This window comes from Electrophorus electricus, chromosome 15 (genome assembly GCF_013358815.1).
Source record: "Electrophorus electricus isolate fEleEle1 chromosome 15, fEleEle1.pri, whole genome shotgun sequence".
NCBI lineage: Eukaryota > Metazoa > Chordata > Actinopteri > Gymnotiformes > Gymnotidae > Electrophorus > Electrophorus electricus.
Genome location: NC_049549.1, coordinates 18,636,638 through 18,659,532, shown reverse-complemented (window position 1 = coordinate 18,659,532; position 22,895 = coordinate 18,636,638). Strand labels below are relative to the sequence as shown.

Here is a 22,895-nt window from a genome sequence, read left to right as displayed (position 1 = left end):
TTTGTTGGCTGTGCCGTGTTTTGCGACTCCCTAGAAGGTGCGCAGTGCAGGTGAACTGGTACGGAGTGTAGCTGTAATCATACAGACCAATCACAAATGCAACTTCAAAACTCAATCTTACCAGGAACATGAAGACGTCTAAACAACCAGAAGGGGCTTGAAGCGGCAGCATGGAAACAGGAGCATACTCCACCTGGTTTATAGCTTTAAATCACATGCAGTGTGGTCTCTGGCATGAACACACACACACACACACACACACACACACACACACACGCGCACACACAAACACGCACACACACACACACACACACACACACACACACACACACACACACACACACACACACACACACACACACACACACACACACACACACACACACACACACACACACACACAGAAGCTTAATTTTAGCAAGCTTGTTTTCATTGCCTGGGCTACTCTGTGATCACGAGCAACGTGAACCTCTCCCCTTACATTAGAAATACAAAATAACAGGCATTTAATGTGGACTAGAAATCAGTGAAAGATGTCCTTCAGATTTTCCTCAAATATGGCGGCTAATAAATCAGCCTTGAATGTTCAGGACATACGCTCTTTCATTCTTGTCGGTTTGGTAATACTGTATTCTTTATTCGCTTTTAAATGACTGTCTTCAAGCAATGCTCCTCTCTCCAGCTTTCACACATACCACTCCCTGCGAGAGATAACAGATCCGTCCGTGTGGGACACATAGTCGCAATCCGTGCAGTTATCGTAGCAATCATCCTGAATGTAGGGGGCGCCATTGTTCAGTGTGGGGCTGTGCGGCCTGCTCGGATTAACCTTGTGGTGGCGCTCATCCTCATCGTCGGGATAATAAGTGCACGGCCTCTGGAGGCTGTCGCCCCACCCGCCCTCGTCTTTGGGGTAATTGGGGTAGATGACGTCTCCATCAGGTTTGAGTTTCAGGTCCTGGCTGCCATGTCCCGAGTCGTTGGCGAACACGTGGAGAAGCTGGTGGGACTGGATCTGGTCCGGCTGGGATTCCTTCTGCATGTCACAGGGGCCCGTGTAGTGTTTGGTGTAGTAGTCACCGCGGAACGTCCGGCGCCGTCGTACGTAGCACAGCGTCCCGCACCCCAGCAGCAGCGCCAGAGACAGGACGCCGCCCACGGCCCCGCCCACAATGCCAGCTGGTGGAGAGGCCAATGTCGGGGAGGTGAAGTGGGCCTGGCGCATGGCGGGGGAGGTGCTGGAGGAGCGAATAGTGACATGCTCACGGGTGGTGGGGACGGCAGTGGTGGGTGGACGCTCTGAGAGGAAGAGTGGACAGAGTAGACAGAGCAGAGAAAACGAGAGACAGACAGACCATTAAAGACCGAAGTGCATCGCCGGCACTGTTAACACATCAGCAGACATTAAACAGCCTATCAGCAGAACTGCAACTCTACAAACAACTGAAACGTGTGACACATTGCATGTGGAAGTCAGTGAGTTGTCATCCCCACACTGCAGGGCTATGGGCTGATCTCTGCAGTCATTAGTTAACATGAGCCATCCCATAACAGCTGGACTTCATCTGGTTCATTCTGCTTGAAACCACATAACAGCCACCTAGATGGGAAAAAGTCAACAAAAGATGAAAAATATTGTATTTGGGAGTGAACAGGATGAGTCTATGATGATGATGAAGGTGTGAAGAGAGAGGAACTACAGGAGGGGGAAGAACTTGGAGAATGTGAGTGCTGGGAGTTCCAACAGGCCTCTGCTGGCACAGGAAGTCCTGTTTCCCTTACAGAGGATGCAGTGACATTAGAAAAGAGGAACCACAGTGAGCGCATAAGGAGGAGGTGGGCTCTGAGGATCCATGGCAGAGGAGCGGAGCACGTTTCAGGGGTGAGGAGGAAGCAGGGGAGGACCTTCAGAGCATGGTCTTTCTCCCAAGATTCAGTAAGTTCACATTGAACTCATATGCCATGTTAATGAGAATGTGGACCTGGACAGAATACTGTACTGTTTGGGCTGAGTTTTGGTGATGAGAAAAACAGCAGATTAAATCTGCAAAATTACAAAACCTCAAAGCATATGAAGACACAGCTTTACCAGTCTGGCCAAGACACAGAGAGGCACGGTTAATGCGAGGGACACACTGACCCGACTATCAGCCATCAGACGGCGTCGGTGACCGGCTATGTCTAAACGTGATCAGCAGGAGGCAACAGTGTCCACATTCCTCAAGGACAATAAGTCCTAAACGGGGTCAACCACACACGTCCAGACGGATACTCACCCACGGAATTCACTTTGGATTCACACTCATCCGTAAATTATCAAGACACAAATCAAGGTAGTTCATGTACAAGAACTGAAGTAGTGTTTGGATTAGGATGACAACAACACCAACCCTACAGAGAAGAGGAAGATGAGAAGTTCTCATGTTTCAGTACATGTGGCACCAAAAAACAAAAAAGTCACACAAGAGTGTGAGACTTTGAGAATATTTATCATAGTTCTGGAGATTATTTATCTCACTCTGTAAACAGAGCTGAGAATATTTCATTTTTCACCATGGTTGAGGGTTTCTTGATGGTCATGCAGAGAGAAAAAGTTAACTATAACTCTTACACTTCATGGACACTGCAAAAAATCTGTACCATATTATCAAACTAGTTTTGGTCTTGCACACTGACAGAAATGAACCAAACTGATGTGTAATTTATTCCCAGGTTCACAGAAGGGGTTGGACAAACCTCGTACTCTCCGCATGCACAGCTGGAGAAAAGGAGTTTCAAAAGAGGACAAGAAAAAGAAAATAAACTTGGCTGACATTGTGGCGCTGAACATAACCTCCAAAGTGCTCTTTGCTTTGGTGAAGCTTCTAGTTTTTGTAAAAAGATATTGAGAAAGCAGAGAGAAACCTGCTGGTGGGAACACAGAACTGGGATACTTGACTGGGTTTTAGGTTCTGTGCTGCTGGCTCTCAACGGCCCACCATCTGGGTCCTGGACCTCCTTCCAGCACACTTCCAACACAATGCATTTGTTTAATCCAATGAAAATGACTGAAATTTTCCACAAGTATTTCCACATAATTACAAAGCATATAGGAGATGACATGAAACTAAAGGATGTTTATGAAATGTAAAATTCCAACATCATTTTAATCAAAAATTCATCAATCATATGTTGACTTCACTCTGAAACACGCAGACTTCCTGCTGCTGGGTGATTCATGAGCGTGGACAAGAAGGTCAGCTCACCTCGTATCCAGATGTCTACTTCCTGAGAGCGCAGTCCAACGGCATTCTGAACATCACACCTGTAAGTTCCAGAATTGTTTTTCCGTAAAGGACGAGTGAAGCGCAGACTTCCGTTTGCTATGACAACTCCTTCTGGCATCTGCACATCCAGCCTGAGAAGACACAACATTCACAGCTTCCTTTAGGATGCTGAGTTTGTAAAAGATTTTAAATCTTGTCTTGGGAAAAAACACTGAGGTAAATAAAACTCTAGTATGGGACAAACACTTAATGGCTGAGTGTGTCACAGTCCTGCAGCTCCTGCCAAACAGATGTGTGGTGGGCGCTGCAGTCACCTCGTCCAGAAGAAGGCGTGAGGGACAGGATTGGCATCCGCTCTGCAGTCCAGCTTGGCATTCTCTTGTCCCACATACCAAACCTCATCCTGGCCTTCCACCAGGACATCTGGAGCAACTGTAACAAATAATGTCAAGGAAAATCAACCCAGTTACCAATCAGACAATAAGTCAATCATTCTGAAGTGAATGTTTCAAAGCATCACAGCCCTTAGTCACACACTAGAGACTGCAGCCTTGTACCAGATCAGTATCGGAAATGACTTTAGTGTAATAGAAATTTAAAAAGAATCTATTATGCAGCTATACCCACAGGACAAGCTTAAACTCTGAAACAGTCACTCTCTTGCATATAAACCATTTCCCTACCCAGGGAACTGAAACACATGTACACACTAGAAACGTAATGTCATTACAAGATTGAACACCCCGGGCTTCTCCGGATGCGGATGCTGGATAAACTGCCCTGCGTTCCTTTAACTCAACGTTGACCTTCAGCTGTGCCCAAATTCTACTCCTGCTGTTCATTCAAGACAAGGACACTGCCGACCTTCCACGTGAAACACATGGTACATTGTCTCATTTTCCAGAGACTCTAAATCCAAACTTGTGTTTGCCATCTTCCAGCCTGTGGTCAGTGGGCAGCCCTGCTGGTGACACTGAAACATGTTAAATCTCCAGAACTGCTGCTGTAACGGACGTGTTTGTACAGACACAACTACTGCAGCCGCACCATAGTCCACAGAAGCTCTGTGAAACATGTATATCAGATAACAGATGTGTGTGATAACAGACCTCTAATTAACATGCAACATGCAGTGAGTGTAGTTTTGTAATTGTACGTGTAACTGTAAGAATTGCATGTACTGACATTCATCCTAAACGTCGCTCAACCATCATCCTTTTATAACCAGCTTGACACATTACCAGTGTGTATATCCTAATGTTCTGTGGGTATGGGAGTGTTGTGTGGGTAAGGGAGTGTTCTGTGGGTATGGGAGTGTTCTGTGGGTGAGAGAGTGTTCTGTGGGTATGGGAGTGTTCTGTGGGTAAGGGAGTGTTCTGTGGGTATGGGAGTGTTCTGTGGGTATGGGAGTGTTGTGTGGGTAAGGGAGTGTTCTGTGGGTATGGGAGTGTTCTGTGGGTATGGGAGTGTTGTGTGGGTAAGGTAGTGTTCTGTGGGTATGGGAGTGTTCTGTGGGTATGGGAGTGTTCTGTGGGTGAGAGAGTGTTCTGTGGGTATGGGAGTGTTCTGTGGGTAAGGGAGTGTTCTGTGGGTATGGGAGTGTTCTGTGGGTATGGGAGTGTTCTGTGGGTGAGAGAGTGTTCTGTGGATAAGGGAGTGTTCTGTCTGAAAGCATTTACTAAGCACTAATGCTGTGCATTAACCTGATATGGCTCTGCACCTGCTACGAGCCCTTCTAGGCCCTGATCAATATTTCATAAACCGTCTCCATTAAGCAACACTCTGTCCAAACAGACACCGGCCGAGAGCTCTAGATGCCAGAGGAAGTGCACAATGAGGAATTTAATGACTCCTAAACAGTTTTAAACAGACAAGCTTCCAAACGGTGGTTATAAATAATCAGTTCCTTTAAACACGGCTCCTTATCAGATGACCCCTTTGTAGTGATACAAACGAATCAGAGATACAGCAGCAAGAAATTCAGGCTGGAATTACAAAACAGACTTGCATGAGCTACAACCAACATAATTCAGAGTGCTGCACCCAGCCTGGACAGGTGCTGAAGCCCTGAGAGGGGAGAACGTGTCCTGCCAACTCACACTGCACGTCGAGCACGTAGGGAATGCGGAGCTCCGTGACGAGGGCGGGGTGGCGCACCACGCAGATGAGGGCATGTCCGCGAGCATCTCTGTGAGGAGACCAGACGTAGCCCACCTGCGTGGTGGTGCCGGTGCCATTGGGCTCTTCCTGGGTGAACTCCTTCAAGCGGCCCGACAACTCCGTCTCCCAGGAGACCCAGGCTGGTGGGAGAGCTCGTTCAGCTGTGCACGTGGCCACGACAACGTCTTGGTCTCCATCTACCAGCACAGAGCCTGCTGACACGTAGACCTTTGGCTCAACTGAGTGTCATAGGGTAAGGGGGGGAGAGAGAGAGAGAGAGAGAGAGAGATAAAGCATCCGTTATAAACTGAGTTAGTGACACTGACCCACTGTACCACACGATGAGTAAGTAACAGGCCTAATGCAGACAGGTATAGCTGGCCTGACTGACCCCCTTTAAACCTGCATGATGCTATTGGCTATTGTGTTACGTTATTATGCAGAAGTGAATTTACCAAGTTCAAGTAGTGCTGACAAAGGTAATTAATTTTATACTAGTGGTAGACGAGTGTTTTTTCTGGGCCAGGTCTTCGTGAGGTGAACTATCTGCAGTTGTTTCAGGCGTATACTGATTCAGAACGGCAGAGTGATCCTGAACGCTCAGCAATGGGGTAATGAAAGCACCCATGTGTGCTGACAAGCGCAGAAGAAAAAACAAACACCGGTCACATCAGAGTCACCCAAGCTTAACACACACGCGTTGTCATACACAATCACATATGGCTACTTTAGTCAATCTGCAAGTCTGAATGAACCTTCTCCTGAAATGTCCCTCATTAAAAACGTGTTAGTGGCTACAGTTCAGCTTGTTAAACAGCCTGCGAGTCTCCAAGCTCGTTGCTAAGCAGGATGGCGTCCCTGCAGAGCATCCCCTGTCCTCCTCTGTGTGCCCTGCAGCTGTGCTGCTTCCTCCAACAACTTGGCCATGTGGTGCAGGAAACTCAACTTGCCCCTGTCCCACAGGCCAGCTGGCCCTGAGGGCCCCTGCTCCAAATATAGCCCAACGCCGGATGCAATTTTCAACTCTCCGCCCTTTACCAGCCTCGTGATCGTCCCCGTCCCTCTGCCCTATACCAGCCTAACGATCACCCCCCCCCCACTCAGCTATAGTGCTAACGTCACGCTTTTTTTGCCCACATGCATCTGAAAGAGCACAAGGAGGAAAGCTGAATTTGACAGTGTGTGTGTTCGTGCGTGTGTGCGCAAGATTTGGCCGTGGGATAGTGGGGAGATGGATAACGATTTCCCATCAGCAGTTGAAACAGGGAGCAGGACTGGGGCTTTTCCCTGAGACAGCAGCATATACCAGTGTGGCCTTGGGCTTGCATTCACTCATAAATGTCCTCATGTTTAAATGATGTCCAATGGAGAGAAACACAGCACATGAGAGGCATGACACGGTTCACTCAGCCTGGTGTGTATGTCACGTCTGACACGGTTCACTTAGCCTGGTGTGTATGTCACGTCTGACACGGTTCACTCAGCCTGGTGTGTATGTCATGTCTGACATGGTTCACTCAGCCTGACGTGTATGTCACATCTGACACGGTTCACTCAGCCTGACGCGTGTCACATCTGATGGGCTTCATAGTCAAAGTAAAAGAGAATTTTTACTTTTCTCTATGGCAGGCAAAAGCGATGCGTGTATGCAAAAGTCATTTATATCAGACTGCTGTGGTTTAACAGGACTAACTAGAATGGGAGTCATCCTTATTGTTATTGAAGTGGTGAAACACTAAACTCTGTGGAAAGATATTTTACTGAAGAAACTTGTCTTACTTTCTGAAATGTCTTGGGTTATGTCTACCACATAAAACAAGGAGAAAACAGTTCAAACCCATCGTGGATGTCAAACAGGTAACCAGGACACCCTAGCAATAAGACTATGATGCTATACAGGGTTCCATTGTGGACGTGTGAACGTGAATTACAATTTACAACAACAGCACATTCCAGTACTTGTTCCTTTACTAACTGTTACTGCTTTCTATACCTACATGGGGGTGTTTTGCACTTAAACAAAAACAGGTGTAAAGTCCCGCACAAAAACGACTGTAAAGTCCCGCACATTTCTTCCCTGGATGATTCTCATGAAACATTAGAGGCATCTGCATGCCAATGAATGCAACTTTACCATCTTCCCTGTGATACTTATAAATCTCACCTCCAAAGTTTGCTGACTAATGGAAGCACAGAGTGGTGTTTAACAGATGGCACAGAAACAGACAGTGCCTCAGACACCACACCTCCACGGGGGACGAGAAGCCAGCATTAACACTATGAACCATGCACGACAGCCAGGGGATACAGACACATGTCCAGGTTTCTATTTTACCTTAATGTAAAAATGAAATGCAGTCAAAAGGTAGTTAGGCTGAGAGCAGACATCCTTAGGTTGTTGTAGTGGTGGATGTGAGTACAGGTGATTCTCATTAAAACTACTATAAATTAACATCATATAAAAGTAAGATAATTCCCACTAACAGTTTTGTTTCTTTACAGTTCATTGTAAACTTACAAATGCAACAATAACAATTATAAGATCTGTGTAAGCCATAGGAACAGTGCAACAAAACCCAAGCGTCAGACAGCCTGTAATGAATCATTCATCAGGCACTACAGAGCCTCTCAGTCAGACACAGGCGCATGGATGGCAGCTTCTGGACAATCTCCTTCCTCTCTGCTTCATAACCTAATCAGACATCCAGGAGGTCCTGGAGTCCAGAGCCTGGATCTGCCACTGGTCTTTCATTCCATCACCGCTGCTACATCCACATCTGCCTTAAACAGGTTCGGATTCCAGCAGTGCTGTGTGACATTAGCAGAGTAGGGATGGCAGGATTCTCTCTCCACAAGCCTTAAATGCCACAACCATCCAAAAATGTGTCTACATGGTGGTTCAGCAGATCAACATAAGGAAGGCACAGGCAAATTATTATTATTATTATTATTATTATTATTATTATTATTATTATTATTATTTACCTTTATATAGTAATTTCTTTATTTCTCAAATTCAAGGATGCTTAACAGACAGAAACATACAAGTCTATCTGTACACATGTATGAGCGTAGGAGTCTGTACATGTACAGCTGGTCTGCTGGCCCAGGTGATCGTGAGACCTCTACATACCCATGACATCCAGGGTCGTGGAGGCCTGAGTGTTTCCGAGTGGAAAGGTGACAACCTTGCAGGTGTAGGGGCCGATATCTGCAAAGCCCACTCCCTCTAGCAGTATGGAGGCATCCTCCACGGAAGGGTTGAGGAAGCGCACACGACTTCGGTATTCCTTGGCCACGGAGATGCCGAACTGGGGGTTGAAGACGGCCACGGTGATCATGCCGGTGGGTAAGAGGCGCTCCCAGGAGCTCTGGGTCAGGCTGAGGTTGGTGCCCACCTCCACATGGCAGCCTAGGCTGGCATTCTGCCCCAGCACCACGCTGACACGCTTGGGCACCAGCACCTCGTTACTGCACACACCTGCAAACCAAACCAGATTCCCAGTAAAACAATGGAACACAGTGCACTTCAAACAGCAGGGCAGGCTGGGTAAGGAGCTTGTACATAGCTTAGACGCAGGAGAAGACCAGGGTGAAATCAATTATGCAGACGTATCATTTTGGTAATGTGTGCAAATAGGCACTGGGATGTTTTTACTTGCATATTGCTGACACCACAATGGTTTTATTATATGATAGATTGTGAGCTATAAGAATGATGCATGCTGAACACCTCTGTCTTAAACCCCTCCCACTACACCACTCCACAGGACATGAGCTACACCTCATGCATTTTAAGGCAGCTCTAACCCACCACCCTCCTACACGCATCTAACCAAAGTGTCCACGCTTGCACTAAAACACAGCGCTCCATGCAGCTTTGCTGACACCACATCCCTCATGGGAAATCTGGGAAGGTCACAAAAGAAGAGAATTGAAGCAGATGTGCTAAGGCAGGTAATGAGGCTTTTTGCTGTAATTACACCCCACGCAGGAGGCCACAGTACACACACACACACACACACACACACACACACACACTCACACGCATGTCCTGCTGGTTCGCCATGGGACACGCTCCCTGTCCTCCCCGCTCTCTGTCTGAGCACCTCGAATTATAAAGTTCTGGAAGGAGATTAAAGATTCACAGCTGCTTGGGTGGGTTTTCTCTTTGTTTAATAGAGGGGCCGCTGATCTTCTCCTCACGCTGCCTGCTCATAGAGGTAATTTCAGGAAACATGTCGGCACGATTGTCTGGAGAGCCGGTAGTTTGGGCCAGAGTAATTGAATAAAGGGGGAGTGCATTGATGAAGATCAGACACAAAAAGGAGATAGCTCTGTAGATCAGACCCAAAGCCCAAAGCCCTGTAGATCAGACCCAAAGCCCAAAGCCCTGTAGATCAGACCCAACGCCCAAAGCCCTGTAGATCAGCCCTAAAGCCCAAAGCCCTGTAGATCAGACCTAAAGCCCTAAGCCCTGTAGATCAGACCCAAAGCCCAAAGCCCTGTAGATCAGACCCAACACCCAAAGCCTTGTAGATCAGACCCAACACCCAAAGCCCTGTAGATCAGACCCAAATCCCTGTAGATCAGATCCAAAGCCTAAAGCCCTATAGATCAGATCCAAAGCCCAAAGCCCTATAAATCAGATCCAAAGCCAGCAAACTAGACAGTCATGAAATAAATCAGTTTCAGTGATCAAGTAGAAGGGTTTGTTAGGAAAACCCGTCGTGTTTACTGGTGAAGCTACTTGTCTTCCATTCTCCATTATTTTAGTCTCTTAGCACAAATGTAAACTGGTGAAAGTGACATAGAGGGGTCCATAACAACAATACACTGAAAACTAAAATTTGAATCACACGAAGGAAGCAATTCTGTTCTTGTAAAAGGGGGATAATCCTAACAGAAGTAAAACAGTGGGAACACATTACAGGCTGTAGTTTGAGGGTTGTGTAAAACATACTCTGGGACCAAAACTGTTCAGTCCAAATCTAAGTCACTTCAGTGTGTCATTAGGCCCACATTTGTCAAAGTTTAGATGTGAACTAATTACATGATTGCTTCTGTCCATTCAACAGACTTAGAATACTACTAATGAAACAAGACACAAGACCCATAAAGGTACTTTTAGACTTCTGGACTTTGCAGAGAGCCCTAGTCTATCCTAACCCTCATGGCTCACCGTGGAAGCTGATTTGTTTTGCGACCATGGCATGGTGGTACGAGTGTTAAAGGCTACTAGATCTCATATAGATGTGTGCTGAAGCCCTCCTCCACTCTGCTTCCCTACCCAAGAAACACACACACATGCGCACTCACGCGCACACGCACGCGCATACGCGCACGCACAGGGAAAAGGGTGAGTGTCAGACAAAGTGCGTTTTCCTTCACACTCTGTGCAGGAGTGGAACTGAACCAAAAGGTGTTTGGTTCAGATTCAACCGTACCGCAGAACTGGGTCTGAACGGCCGGGATCACTCCAGAGCTGCGGATTAATTGTGTGTTTATTCTGAAACAAAGCATTTCCCGCTTTTGCCACACTCCTTACAAAATTCCAGGAAACCATGACACAGGAAGGCATGTGGAAAACAAAAACAAGAAAATGAATCAACTTGACTACAGCCAACCATGCCCGTGAGAACACGGCACGTCAGCGTCCTCGCAGACTGCGAACAAACCGACACTTCCACCGGAGGGACGCAGCTAACAGTCCTTTACGGTGGTCTGGGAAGCAGCAATAGCCAGTTCTGACTTTTCAAAGCCACGCCAACTTAGTCTACTAACGTCACTCATATGTGGTGAAATCAGCCCCAATAATTACGTGTAACAGACAATGTGTGACCAATTAAAGCTTCTGTAGCTCCCGCTAAAGGCAGACTGTCGTAATCAGGACGACAGTGCGTTCTGTTGTCTTCTCCCCCGAGCACCGGAGCAGCTGCCACCTGTTCTCTCCCAGCACACACACACACACCACCGACAAATGCTGCACAAATGTCTCCTCCTCGCTGAGGACAAAGATTAACGGTGGCAGGCAGAGCGACACCGGCGCAGTGCCCGCTGCATTAACGCCAGCCTGCTCGAGTTCTTGGCATGCCTGGACGATGCGTCCAGCCAAAGATACTACACACTCCCCCCGCCTCCTGTATGGCACGTGGCACACGACACCCACCCCATCCAGCGAGACTCCAACTGGACGCTGTTCCTTCTGAGAGAAGAGCCCAGTGTGAACAGATGGCTTCTGCCTCAGACACCTAAATGCAGGCCAGAGCAGCTTTAACCATGGAGAGCAACAGATCCCTCAGGACTCATGAAAAATATATATGACAAAAACATCCTCTAGCCTTGAAAAACAAACAAGCAAAGTGTTTGTGTTTTGTAAAGGAGTCTATGAGCCTGTTAAAATGTACTTTTCACTGGACAAGAATATATAATCATTATTGTACTGTTCTCATGAATTCCTACTTTTACAGTTGTGAACCTATTATCTGGTGATCCATGACAAGCATCAGATGTCTTCAGAAAGAAATGAAAATGTAATGCAGAATGTGACTGATGTAAGTCAAGCCGATTTGCCCAGAAGAACCGTGGAGACGGGCTGAGCATGTCTGGGGACTGGTGCACCGAAAGGTCGGACTGAGCGGAATGGAAGGAGAAGCGGAAGGAAACAATGCAGGACTGACTGCTACAGATATGCTCTCTCTTTGAAGTGAGGGTCTGTGTTTGTTTTTCTCCCTTTTGACATCACTAAATGCAACAAGATGTCCACAGGCTCCCTCAGTAAACCTGAGCTCCACTCTGCATTCCAACGGTCACGACACTAGCCAAACGGCCCAGCACGAACCCAGCTCTGCTTCTGACTCTGCCGTGCCTTGAGACATCTCAGCTGCATCTGAGTTCCGCACTGTCCCATCAGAACTGTAAAAAAGTCCCACGTGTTGAGCGGGTGCGGGGACAGGAGGCCGCGGGACTCAAGTCCTACCAGAGTCCTCAAAAGCAGAAACCCATCAAGACGTCAGGCACTACCTCACCCCTGTCTAGCCCCATAGTGGACACAGGGGTTGGCATATTTGGAAATACCAGCGAGTACAACGATCACTGGAATCTAAAGCCGTTACGCCACTATGCCTTAAGGGAATCCTGGTCACGCTGGTGTATTCTATTTTAATGACAGACACATGCGGATATCGATTTAAGGTCAAGCTGTTTGATAAGAGTGAATAGTGGCCTATTTCTCACAGGGGCTGAGTAAGGAAGTGATTAAGAACTCATTAGAATGAGAACATGTCCAGTTCAACTTTCCAGTCCTGAAGCCACAGAGATGGCTGAACTATGCTGGTTATTGGCAGGTCAGCCAGCCGGGAACGATCCATGTCAAGGCTTGAAGTGTGCAGCCCATCACACAGCTGAGACCCAACAGTAAGCCCAAAGAAAGATGTTTTGAAATCCTCCAAGCATATTTTATCCATCTTTCATTGGAATCAAGGTTGGGGTTAGGTTGGGTTGAGTTAGGGTTAGAGTTAGAATTAGAGTTACAGTTGGGTTAGAGTTAGGGTTAGGGTTAGGGTTAGGGTTGGGTTGGGGTTAAAATTAGGGTTAGAGTTAGGGTTAGGGTTAGGGTTAGGGTTGGGTTGGGGTTAAAGTTAGGGTTAGAGTTAGGGTTAGAGTTAGGGTTAGGGTTAGGGTTAGGGTTGGGTTGGGTGACCTACTGCAGCCATCACCTACTCTGTCATTGTGTGGAGCACTATGAGAATAAAGGGAATGAGGATGGCTGAAATATGCTAGTGATGGTCATGTGATGATGGTCCACAGCTAATGTCAACTGAAAACAATTATAGGACAAAGAATAAAATGATACTAGAACATGGTATTATATAGCTAAAATAATCACTGCTAAGTGCACATTATAGACCAAAGAACGGCCTGATGAGCCATGAGAGGAGATGTCAGGACACACTGTTCCCTCAGGTTTTTCGGTCCTGCTCCTTCCATCCATCATGGAACTCCTGATTTAAAGGAAGTCCTCCATGGTGTTGGTGTTACAGCTGTCAGAGGGCTAGCAGGCCCCTCACAGCACAATGCAACACAATGAAACTACTCAACTCTGTTGTTTGAAAACAACTTAGCCTACAAAGAGTGCCAGCAAATCACCCCGACATGGCCACTGGGATGCCATTTACCATAACACACACAATACTGAGTAAAAGAAAGGGGCCAAGGCAAACACGCGGTGGTGCCTGACTCTCCCAGGCACTGGTATTCTGCTGCTGGGTGGAGGAGCAATGGCTAGTCTGGGAGCTAATTATCAGAAGTCAAAGAAGAACTTAACAGCCAGGTCATGAACGCTACCAGCTCGGACGACTGTGATTGTTTCTGCTTTTGCACTGGGATTCATTAAACTGTAATGTGTGGCTGCAGTAATGTGCTTGTTCCTAAACTTTGCAGCTAACAGCACCTTGAAACTTTCTAACACTGCATCACACAGATTTACAGTTATTTTCCTTTGCCCTCAAAACACCTGGTTTCCTCAAGGTGTAAGGACTTAAAAGTACAGGCTGTCCTTACAAACTGATTTTATAGGACTGTAGGCTACACGCCACTATGCAGCTGAGTGAATTATATTATTTAATTTTCTAACTGTAATGTGCAACCTTACTTGCAAGTCTTCACAGAGACAGTGTACAGTGTACTGGGCCTGTTGATGGTGTGCCTGTCTGAGGTAAATGGACCTGGTTGTTGGATGCAGCACTTTGTGACACTTTAATCCAGCATATAGTACAACAGAAACACTTTTAACAAATCTGAAAGCAAGTTGATCACATGTATTTAAACACCGTCATGAGGGACATTTGCGCCATGATCAAGTATTTGACGAAGGGAAATGGACAGTATTCCCGTGTGAACCAGGGACTTTTCCTACAATTCAAATCAGCTCTCATGCTTTAATGATCAAGACCCACTTCAACAAAGAGCACTGTGGGATAGCTTTTAGCTTTTTTACATTTTATGTTTTAATGTGAAGCAAGGCAGAGATGGGACTCCTGTGCTTTCACAAGGCTGAACGGTCAAACAAAGGCGCAAAGAAAGCAATGTGTCCCCGCGCCAGTGAACTGCAGGGTGAGGAAATGCCGCGGTTTGGTCAGTGCAGCACTAACAGGCACCTCTCACTAACACAGAGTTTACATTCCCACCACACCCTCATCTCCCACTTAGCCTGCTCCTCATGATGGCACACTGGAGTGCTCAACAGACACACACACACAATGCCACCCACCTTGAGAGCTTCACAGCACACACCAGGTTTGTTTACATGCCAAAGCCTGACAATGGTTGGAATCACAAACTGGACAAATGCTGCTGGTGAAGAGAAGACCTCGTCCGTCAGGCTGAGGCCTGTGTGTAGGCAACATGGTTATTTAATCCGCAAAGTAGAAACGTTAATACTGAAGGCCTGAGTATGGGGAACACTAGTCTCAAAACCCAAAATCTCCAAACTACTCAGTTTGGGGAGAGGGAGGGAGGAGGGAAAGAGAGAGAGAGAGAGACAGAGAGAGAGAGAGGGAGGGAGAGAGGGAGAGGGAGAGAGGGAGAGGGGGAGAGAGAGAGAGAGAGAGAGAGAGAGATACCTACAAAAAAGTTCCACAGGATTAATGGGAGATAATTTTGCACACAAGGCTGTGATTTGGGGTGGATGCGGACTGCGCAATGTCAAGTATACAGAGAAGCCATTTCATCAGAAGTAAATATGCAGAGCACACAAATACTCTTCAGTTTATTCAAGTTTTGGCTCAGTAGAGAGTAGTGAATAACCCTAGAGAGGTGAATAACCCTAACCCTAGAGTAGTGTATAACCCTAGAGTGAGTACTGTATAACCCTAGAGTAGTGTATAACCCTACAGTAGTGTATAACCCTAGAGTAGTGAATAACCCTAACCCTAGAGTAGTGAATAAACCAAGAGTAGAGTATAACCCTACAGTAGTGTATAACCCTAGAGTGAGTAGTGTATAACCCTAGAGTAGTGTATAACCCTACATTAGTGTATAACCCTAGAGTAGTGAATAACCCTAACCCTAGAGTAGTGAATAACCCTAGAGTAGAGTATAACCCTAGAGTAGTGTATAACCCAAGAGTAGTGTATAACCCTAACCCTAGAGTAGTGTATAACCCTAGAGCAGTGTATAACCCTACAGTAGTGTATAACCCTAGAGTAGTGTATAACCCTAGAGTAGTGTATAACCCTAACCCCACAGTAGTGTATAACCCTAGAGTGAGTAGTGTATAACCCTACAGTAGTGTATAACCCTAGAGTAGTGAATAACCCTAACCCTAGAGTAGTGTATAACCCAAGAGTAGTGTATAACCCTAACCCTACAGTAGTGTATAACCCTAGAGTGAGTAGTGTATAACCCTAGAGTAGTGTATAACCCTACATTAGTGTATAACCCTAGAGTAGTGAATAACCCTAACCCTAGAGTAGTGAATAACCCTAGAGTAGAGTATAACCCTAGAGTAGTGTATAACCCAAGAGTAGTGTATAACCCTAACCCTAGAGTAGTGTATAACCCTAGAGCAGTGTATAACCCTACAGTAGTGTATAACCCTAGAGTAGTGTATAACCCTAGAGTAGTGTATAACCCTAACCCCACAGTAGTGTATAACCCTAGAGTGAGTAGTGTATAACCCTACAGTAGTGTATAACCCTAGAGTAGTGTATAACCCTAGAGTGAGTAGTGTATAACCCTACAGTAGTGTATAACCCTACAGTAGTGTATAACCCTAGAGTAGTGTATAACCCTAACCCTACTGTAGTGTATAACCCTACAGTAGTGAATAATACTCGGTGTAGTTGCTAGCCAATCTCTAGTCTAGTCTACTGAGACAAACTGATGAGTGTCTCATAGCAGAAATAAACCTCTTAAACAAAGCAGCTCATGTTCAGGGTTCCTGCTCAGGAATTCCAAATCAGAACTCAGAGTGACACAAACAAATTCACTTTGTAATAAAGCTGTACAGACACACAGACTGAAGAGCAGCATTTGGTTTCCGGTCCTCACTGAAGCCTGAGAAAAAAATCATCTTTAGAGCAACTCAGAAAAGATACCACAGTGCTAACGCTCTGAGTTTGTATGCCAGCCAGAGGTTCATCAGACACAGCTGGTGAACCTCTGCTGAGAGCTCCTGGATTGTAAATGTATGCTTCTGGGTAATGTAGTCTCTACGCAAACACTATGACATTTCAGAGCTCTACTGTGCTGTGATTTTTGGTAAGGTAAAACAAAATACCTACATTGGAATTATAGATTATGCAATGAATTTAATAATTACATTTTTTTAACCTGTATCTATTCAACAATATTTCAAATATTTCATTGATCTGTATTTTTGTTTCTATACTGCAAGTGAACGAAAATCTAAATAAAGGAAAGCAATGTTTTCCTTTTCACTGACACTGCTTTGCATATAGAGGAAGCAAAATTGTAAGACAAGATTTACATTCAAAAATCGAAAAGCATGCCAACAGCCCAGAACAGTTTCACCACAAAGATAATATACAAATAAAACAATAACGACCACCCGAGGTGTTCATGTCCCACCTCATGTTCTTTAAGTGTCCATGTCCCAGACAAGAGACATAAGCACAGCAAAGCGCGTCTATGGTTGGCCACTGTGTGAGACTGTAGCCTCCTCAGGCCGTAGTGAAGCCTAAACACTCATTTACTGATGTGCCTCATACAAAAGAGCCTTTTAACGGGATTGGCGGATTCCAGCCTGCTACACGGGCAAAATCAAATTAAAGTACAAAGACAAGCAGATGGATCTAACACAAAGTTCTGAGAGCAAGACTGGAGCAACTTATTTTACGTTTAGAATTTATGTTCAACTTTTTATGATAAACCTGCGTTTTAGTTCCGACAAAGAGGACAAACGTATTTGCTGAGTGAAAAGTGTAATTCATCCATCACAATGACCGACAGAATGAACCCGTATGGGACAGGTAATTGGCACTATTATAAATCTAGACTTAGTCTATTGCCTTTTGCCCTACGGCTTTATGTACATTAATTATTAAACATAAAAGTCCTGCTGCAGTCACCCAGTTGCTTTTGTGACAGAGTGCAAAAGTGTTTCTATTCATTCTGCATGCAGCCTTACATGACCACAGACATTTGTATGAACATTTAATTGTGACCAAATGAGAAACAGTATTATTAATAGTTACAGTTATATAGCGCCTTTCTCAAACTCAAGGACAATTTACAGGGAGAAATCAGCTGTTACACCAATAAGAAGTGACAGCTTATCTGCTGGTAAAAAGGGGGAGGTTAGGACCAGAACAGAGAACCATCACTGGACACACACATAAAACCAACCATCACTGGACACACACATAAAACCAACCATCACTGGACATACACTGAGAACCAACCACCACTGGACACACACATAAAACCAACCATCACTGGACATACACTGAGAACCAACCACCACTGGAAACACATAAAACCAACCATCACTGGACATACACTGAGAACCAACCATTACTGGACACACACATAGCACCAACCATCACTGGACATACACACACACAGCACCAACCATCACTGGACATACACACACACAGAGCATCAACCATCACTGGACATGCACACACACAGAGCACCAACCATCACTGGACATACACACACAGAGAGAACCAACCATCACTGGACATGCACACACACAGCATCAACCATCACTGAACATACACATACACAGAGCACCAACCATCACTGGACATACACACACACAGAGAACCAACCATCACTAGACATGCACACAAACAGTCATATATATATATATATATATATATATATATACTTAAACAAAGGTCTCACAGGAAAATTTAGAGTATCCAAATCAACCTAACCTCCATGTTTTAGGACTGTGGGAGAAAACCCACACAGACCCAGGGAGAACATGTAAACACCACCCAGACAGAGACTCGAAGCCGAAACCCTAGTGCTGAGAGGTGGACGTGCGACCCACCCAGCCCGCATGCTGCCCTACTGTAGTGCTCAACTGCACACTTGACAGTACCAGAGAGACGGTCCTTGCTCCTTTGTCTCCGACACTGATCACCAGGCACACACTGACACAGTCTGGACGGACTAACACACTCACACACACTCACAGACACACAGACACTATTTCTTCCTAACATACATATGATGTAATGATGCACTGTTTTATAGGCTAGTATTTGTTTTGGGGTAGAATGAGTGTGTAGTGTTTATCCAGTGTTAACCAGTCAGGTGAGGTACGTCTACCAGACATGTACAACATATTAATGTTCAGAAAGTATAAGACAGATTTTGCCATTCAAACTAGCAGGCAGAATGAATCTGTAAAACTAACTGGGTGATCCAAAATCACAGCAGAGCACTTTTTGAACCTTCGACATCTTTGAGGCCCACTGACTGCCTACAGTTTAGTTTCTTAAACGGACTTACCAAACATGTCTCCGACATTCACTTGTTACTGAAACCCCTAATTAACTGAACCAGTTGTATAATACAGGCTCTCCCACCCACCAATCTTCCCTGTTTGAGCACAGGACGTGATGGTGCATTCTCTGACTCCTCGGTGTATCAGTAAATTTTAAACTTATGTAAAGACAACAGAAATGAAAGATGCAGTTGGCGAAGCGCCCAAAAACAGGTCAATACATCCAGACTGCTGCGCAGTATTTTCGCTGAACTGAACTTTGCATGGACTTCTCCCACCCTCCGCTCAGCACATCATCTTCCCTTCCATTTCTACCTACATACATACTACATTTGCTGCCTTAGTTAAATTCCTGGCAAATCACTTGTTTTCAGTTTTCGACTGCCGCGGCCAGAGTGGAAACTGCTTCATCAAGACAGACAGCAGCGCAGTAAGAGGTGACGTGTCCCCCGACCTTCGCGGTCCTAATGAGAGATCCGGTCCTAAAGATAATGTCCTAATGAGAGATCCGGTCCTAAAGATAATGTCCTAATGAGAGATCCGGTCCTAAAGATCATGTCCTAATGAGAGATCCGCTCCTAAAGATCATGTCCTAATGAGAGATCCGGTCCTAATAAAAGCTTTGTTACCGTCCTCTCACTGCACTTCTGTCTGCGCATCATCACACACGTACAAACTTTACATCCACGGCGATATTTCATACTATCATTGTCTAGCTAGCTAAAATGGACGAGCTTAACATCTACACGTGCGATTTTATGATATTCACTATATTCTCATGAAAATATTTAGCTACTAGTTAAATGTTTGTCATGAGCGACGATCGGAGGCACCGTTACACCAGCTAATGGTTGAGCTGGGATAGCTCTCTACGCTAACGCTCCCAGTAACGCTCCCAGCGTTAACTAGTCAATACCATCTTAAGCGCTGATAGAAGCGACCTGATTCCGCATCGCTACTGCGGTTTAGAGTTTCCAGTCTTGTCCAGTCTTTCCGCCACGTCCACGCAGCTCGGCGAGGCGCTACGGAGCTGAGCAAGCCACGGTCCGTCACGAGACCACTCCAACTCCAGCTAACTTCATCTTAGTTAGAAAGTTAGAAACAGTACAGAATCACTGAGCACAAACCGCAGCCTACCGGTGAAGACGAGCAGGATAGCAAGCCGCGCTGACACGGGGAGACGTGCTGAGGCATCCCCCGGCACTCGCGCTGCTGCCCCTGCCATGTCCCGATACTGATGCTGCCTGATCTACAGACACGCGCGTGTATGTGACCGCAGCGCGCGAGCTCCGCTCCGAGGGCTGTGCGCGTGGGCGGTCCTCCGGTTCCACCTCATCCGGACCGGAGCGGATATCAGCGTTGTTGGACTGCAGTTTGTCTAGTTGTTGGGGCGCTTCCAGCAGCACACAGAAACAAGCGAGTAGTTTACTACTGATAGTTAACGCTGTGAGTGTGAGAGAAAATGAAGATTTTAGCTCACGAATTATACAGAACCCAAAATAAAAGTAGAAGCGCGTCTAGAATAGATATTAACATTCTTTACATATGCTGCTTTATGTAAGGGGGACGTATAGCCTAATAGCCTAAAATACTTTTATCAGCCACAAGGAAAGCTTTACAGGTGACTGAGAACTACTACGAACAGCAGTTAGATAGTCCAGTCTGATACGGCTGCACCCGTACATGTAATTCATTCATAAAAAATTTAACTCGAAGAATTTGAACGGCTCAGTTTCATAGCCAACACTTAGCTTGAACCACAAACCACTGTTTTATTCATGCCTTTCAAAGAGAGACAAATGTCCGGCCGAGCGGCGCCATTTGCGCAAATCAATCACTTTTATTGAAACAGTTTAAGAAGAGCATCAGGAATCTAAAAACGCTTTTGGTTATATGCTGAAAGCTGTCAGCAAATAACAGACTGTCAGACTCTGAGTCTAATGCTGGCGTAGGCGCATTCTCTTTTGACATTGTAGGCCTATCGCCAATCTTAAATGGGAAATTAGCCTAGCCATTTGTAGCACCTCACCCCAACAAATCCATGTGGTCTACATTGGTGTGTGTGTTAAACCGTATAAGTATTGTTTTATTCAGTGCTTAAATTTCTCTTAACTTGCAGCGCAATGAGAATAGATTACATACAGAAACTAAAGTAAATTAATTAATATAGATAAATAATGCTGAAACATCTATTTCAACGGAATGGTCGATCGTAATTATTATGGAGAAGGTAATTCATAGCTAGTCATAAGATGCAGTCCAAGGAAAAAGAAAAAAACAAAAACAAAAACAGAACAACACAAGCCAGACGTGTGTTCCAGTTCTTCAATGAATTTCTGGTTCGACTTTTCCACTCTGAAAATACATTAACTCCACCCTCACAAAATAACATACCATGCTTTAAAAAAAGACAACAATGACAAAATCCCCAAATAAACGGTATGAGATCGCCATCTGCTGGTTCAATTGATACACTCCAGCCTCTAAAAATCCCACCTGGCACCTACACTCATTCCCCAGTACTGTACATCTGTTTAATTGTATACTTGTGTCTAAGTGTCACTACTAGGCCTACCATCCAAAAACTTTCTGCAGACCCAGTAGTCAAGTGTAACCAATAATTTACATTCACATTTACAGTATTTATTACACATTCCTGTGTACTAATTAAAAATGCTTCATTGTCTCCATGCTAACAGTAAATGCTACAATTATTTTAACTATGTAGAAATAGGAATTAGAATTTTTAAGGAATGGTTTGCTTAAACCCTGTTCACCTTTGATAAAGGAAAAATATTTATTTTCTTACTTGCATTTTTGCTATTGGACCAATTCTTGTATAAAAACATATACTATGTAAATAAATGGGAATGTATTTTTATTATTAGTAGTAGTAGCAATAGTAGTAAATATTTATAATAATAATAAGTAATAATAATAATTATTATTATTATTATGGTGATGGTAATGATGAATATTTGATTGGTTGAGTTGACCTAAATATAGCATACTAATTTAATATAATTAATATATAGCATCTTTCTCAAATTGAAGGATGCTTTAGAGACAGAAATCAGCTTTTACAATCACTCACACACTGGTGAGAAGCAGCAGCCAATTTACACACAGTGTACTCTCTATCAGAAACCACAGCCCCCTGGGGGACTGCACCAGTTCAGGAGAAGGAGAGGAGGTAAAGACCAGGACAGAGCAGCAACCATCACTGGACATACATACACACACAGAGCAGCAACCATCACTGGACATACACACACACACACAGAGCACCAACCATCACTGGACATACACACACACACACACACACACAGAGCACCAACCATCACTGGACATACACACACACACACACAGAGCACCAACCATCACTGGACATACACACACACAGAGCACCAACCATCACTGGACATACACACACACAGAGCACCAACCATCACTGGACATACACACACACACACACAGAGCACCAACCATCACTGGACATACACACACACACACACACACACACACACACACACACACACAGAGCACCAACCATCACTGGACATACACACACACACACACACACACACACAGAGCACCAACCATCACTGGACATACATACATACACACAGGTCACATTCATACAGGATGTAACATTGAGCGCTTAGGAGGCAGATGCATGTGCGGAGAAGAGGGAGATTTATTATGGGCAAATCAAAATCATCGGAACAGATGAGGGTCATAGAGCCGATACACAGATCAAGAGAATACATGATTAACTAAACGGAACTAAACACACGACGACAAAAAAAGGAAGCATAACATTTAACATTCAAAACAGGCAGAGAAACCACAAACCAGGATTAACACAGGCTGTGCATCACAAACAAAGCATGGGTTACTGTGTGATGGGAGCGATGGGTCGCCAACAGTCATGACATGCATGCTGCTAATTGGGTGTAATTGATTCATTTAATGAAAGGGGTGTG

General features: G+C 45.2%; 1 protein-coding gene across 1 annotated transcript; it reads right to left on the bottom strand.

Moving 5' to 3' along the window:
- Nucleotides 1-338: 338 nt before the first annotated feature.
- On the bottom strand, nucleotides 339-20,157 carry nectin3a (nectin cell adhesion molecule 3a). Its single transcript, XM_027026419.2, has 6 exons — nucleotides 20,047-20,157; nucleotides 8,560-8,907; nucleotides 5,366-5,665; nucleotides 3,581-3,698; nucleotides 3,246-3,397; nucleotides 339-1,299 (listed from the first exon to the last, which is right to left on the bottom strand). Exons 1-6 carry the CDS (start codon nucleotides 20,132-20,134, stop codon nucleotides 686-688), a joined length of 1,620 nt encoding a protein of 539 aa, XP_026882220.2. The 5' UTR covers nucleotides 20,135-20,157; the 3' UTR covers nucleotides 339-685.
- Nucleotides 20,158-22,895: the final 2,738 nt, after the last annotated feature.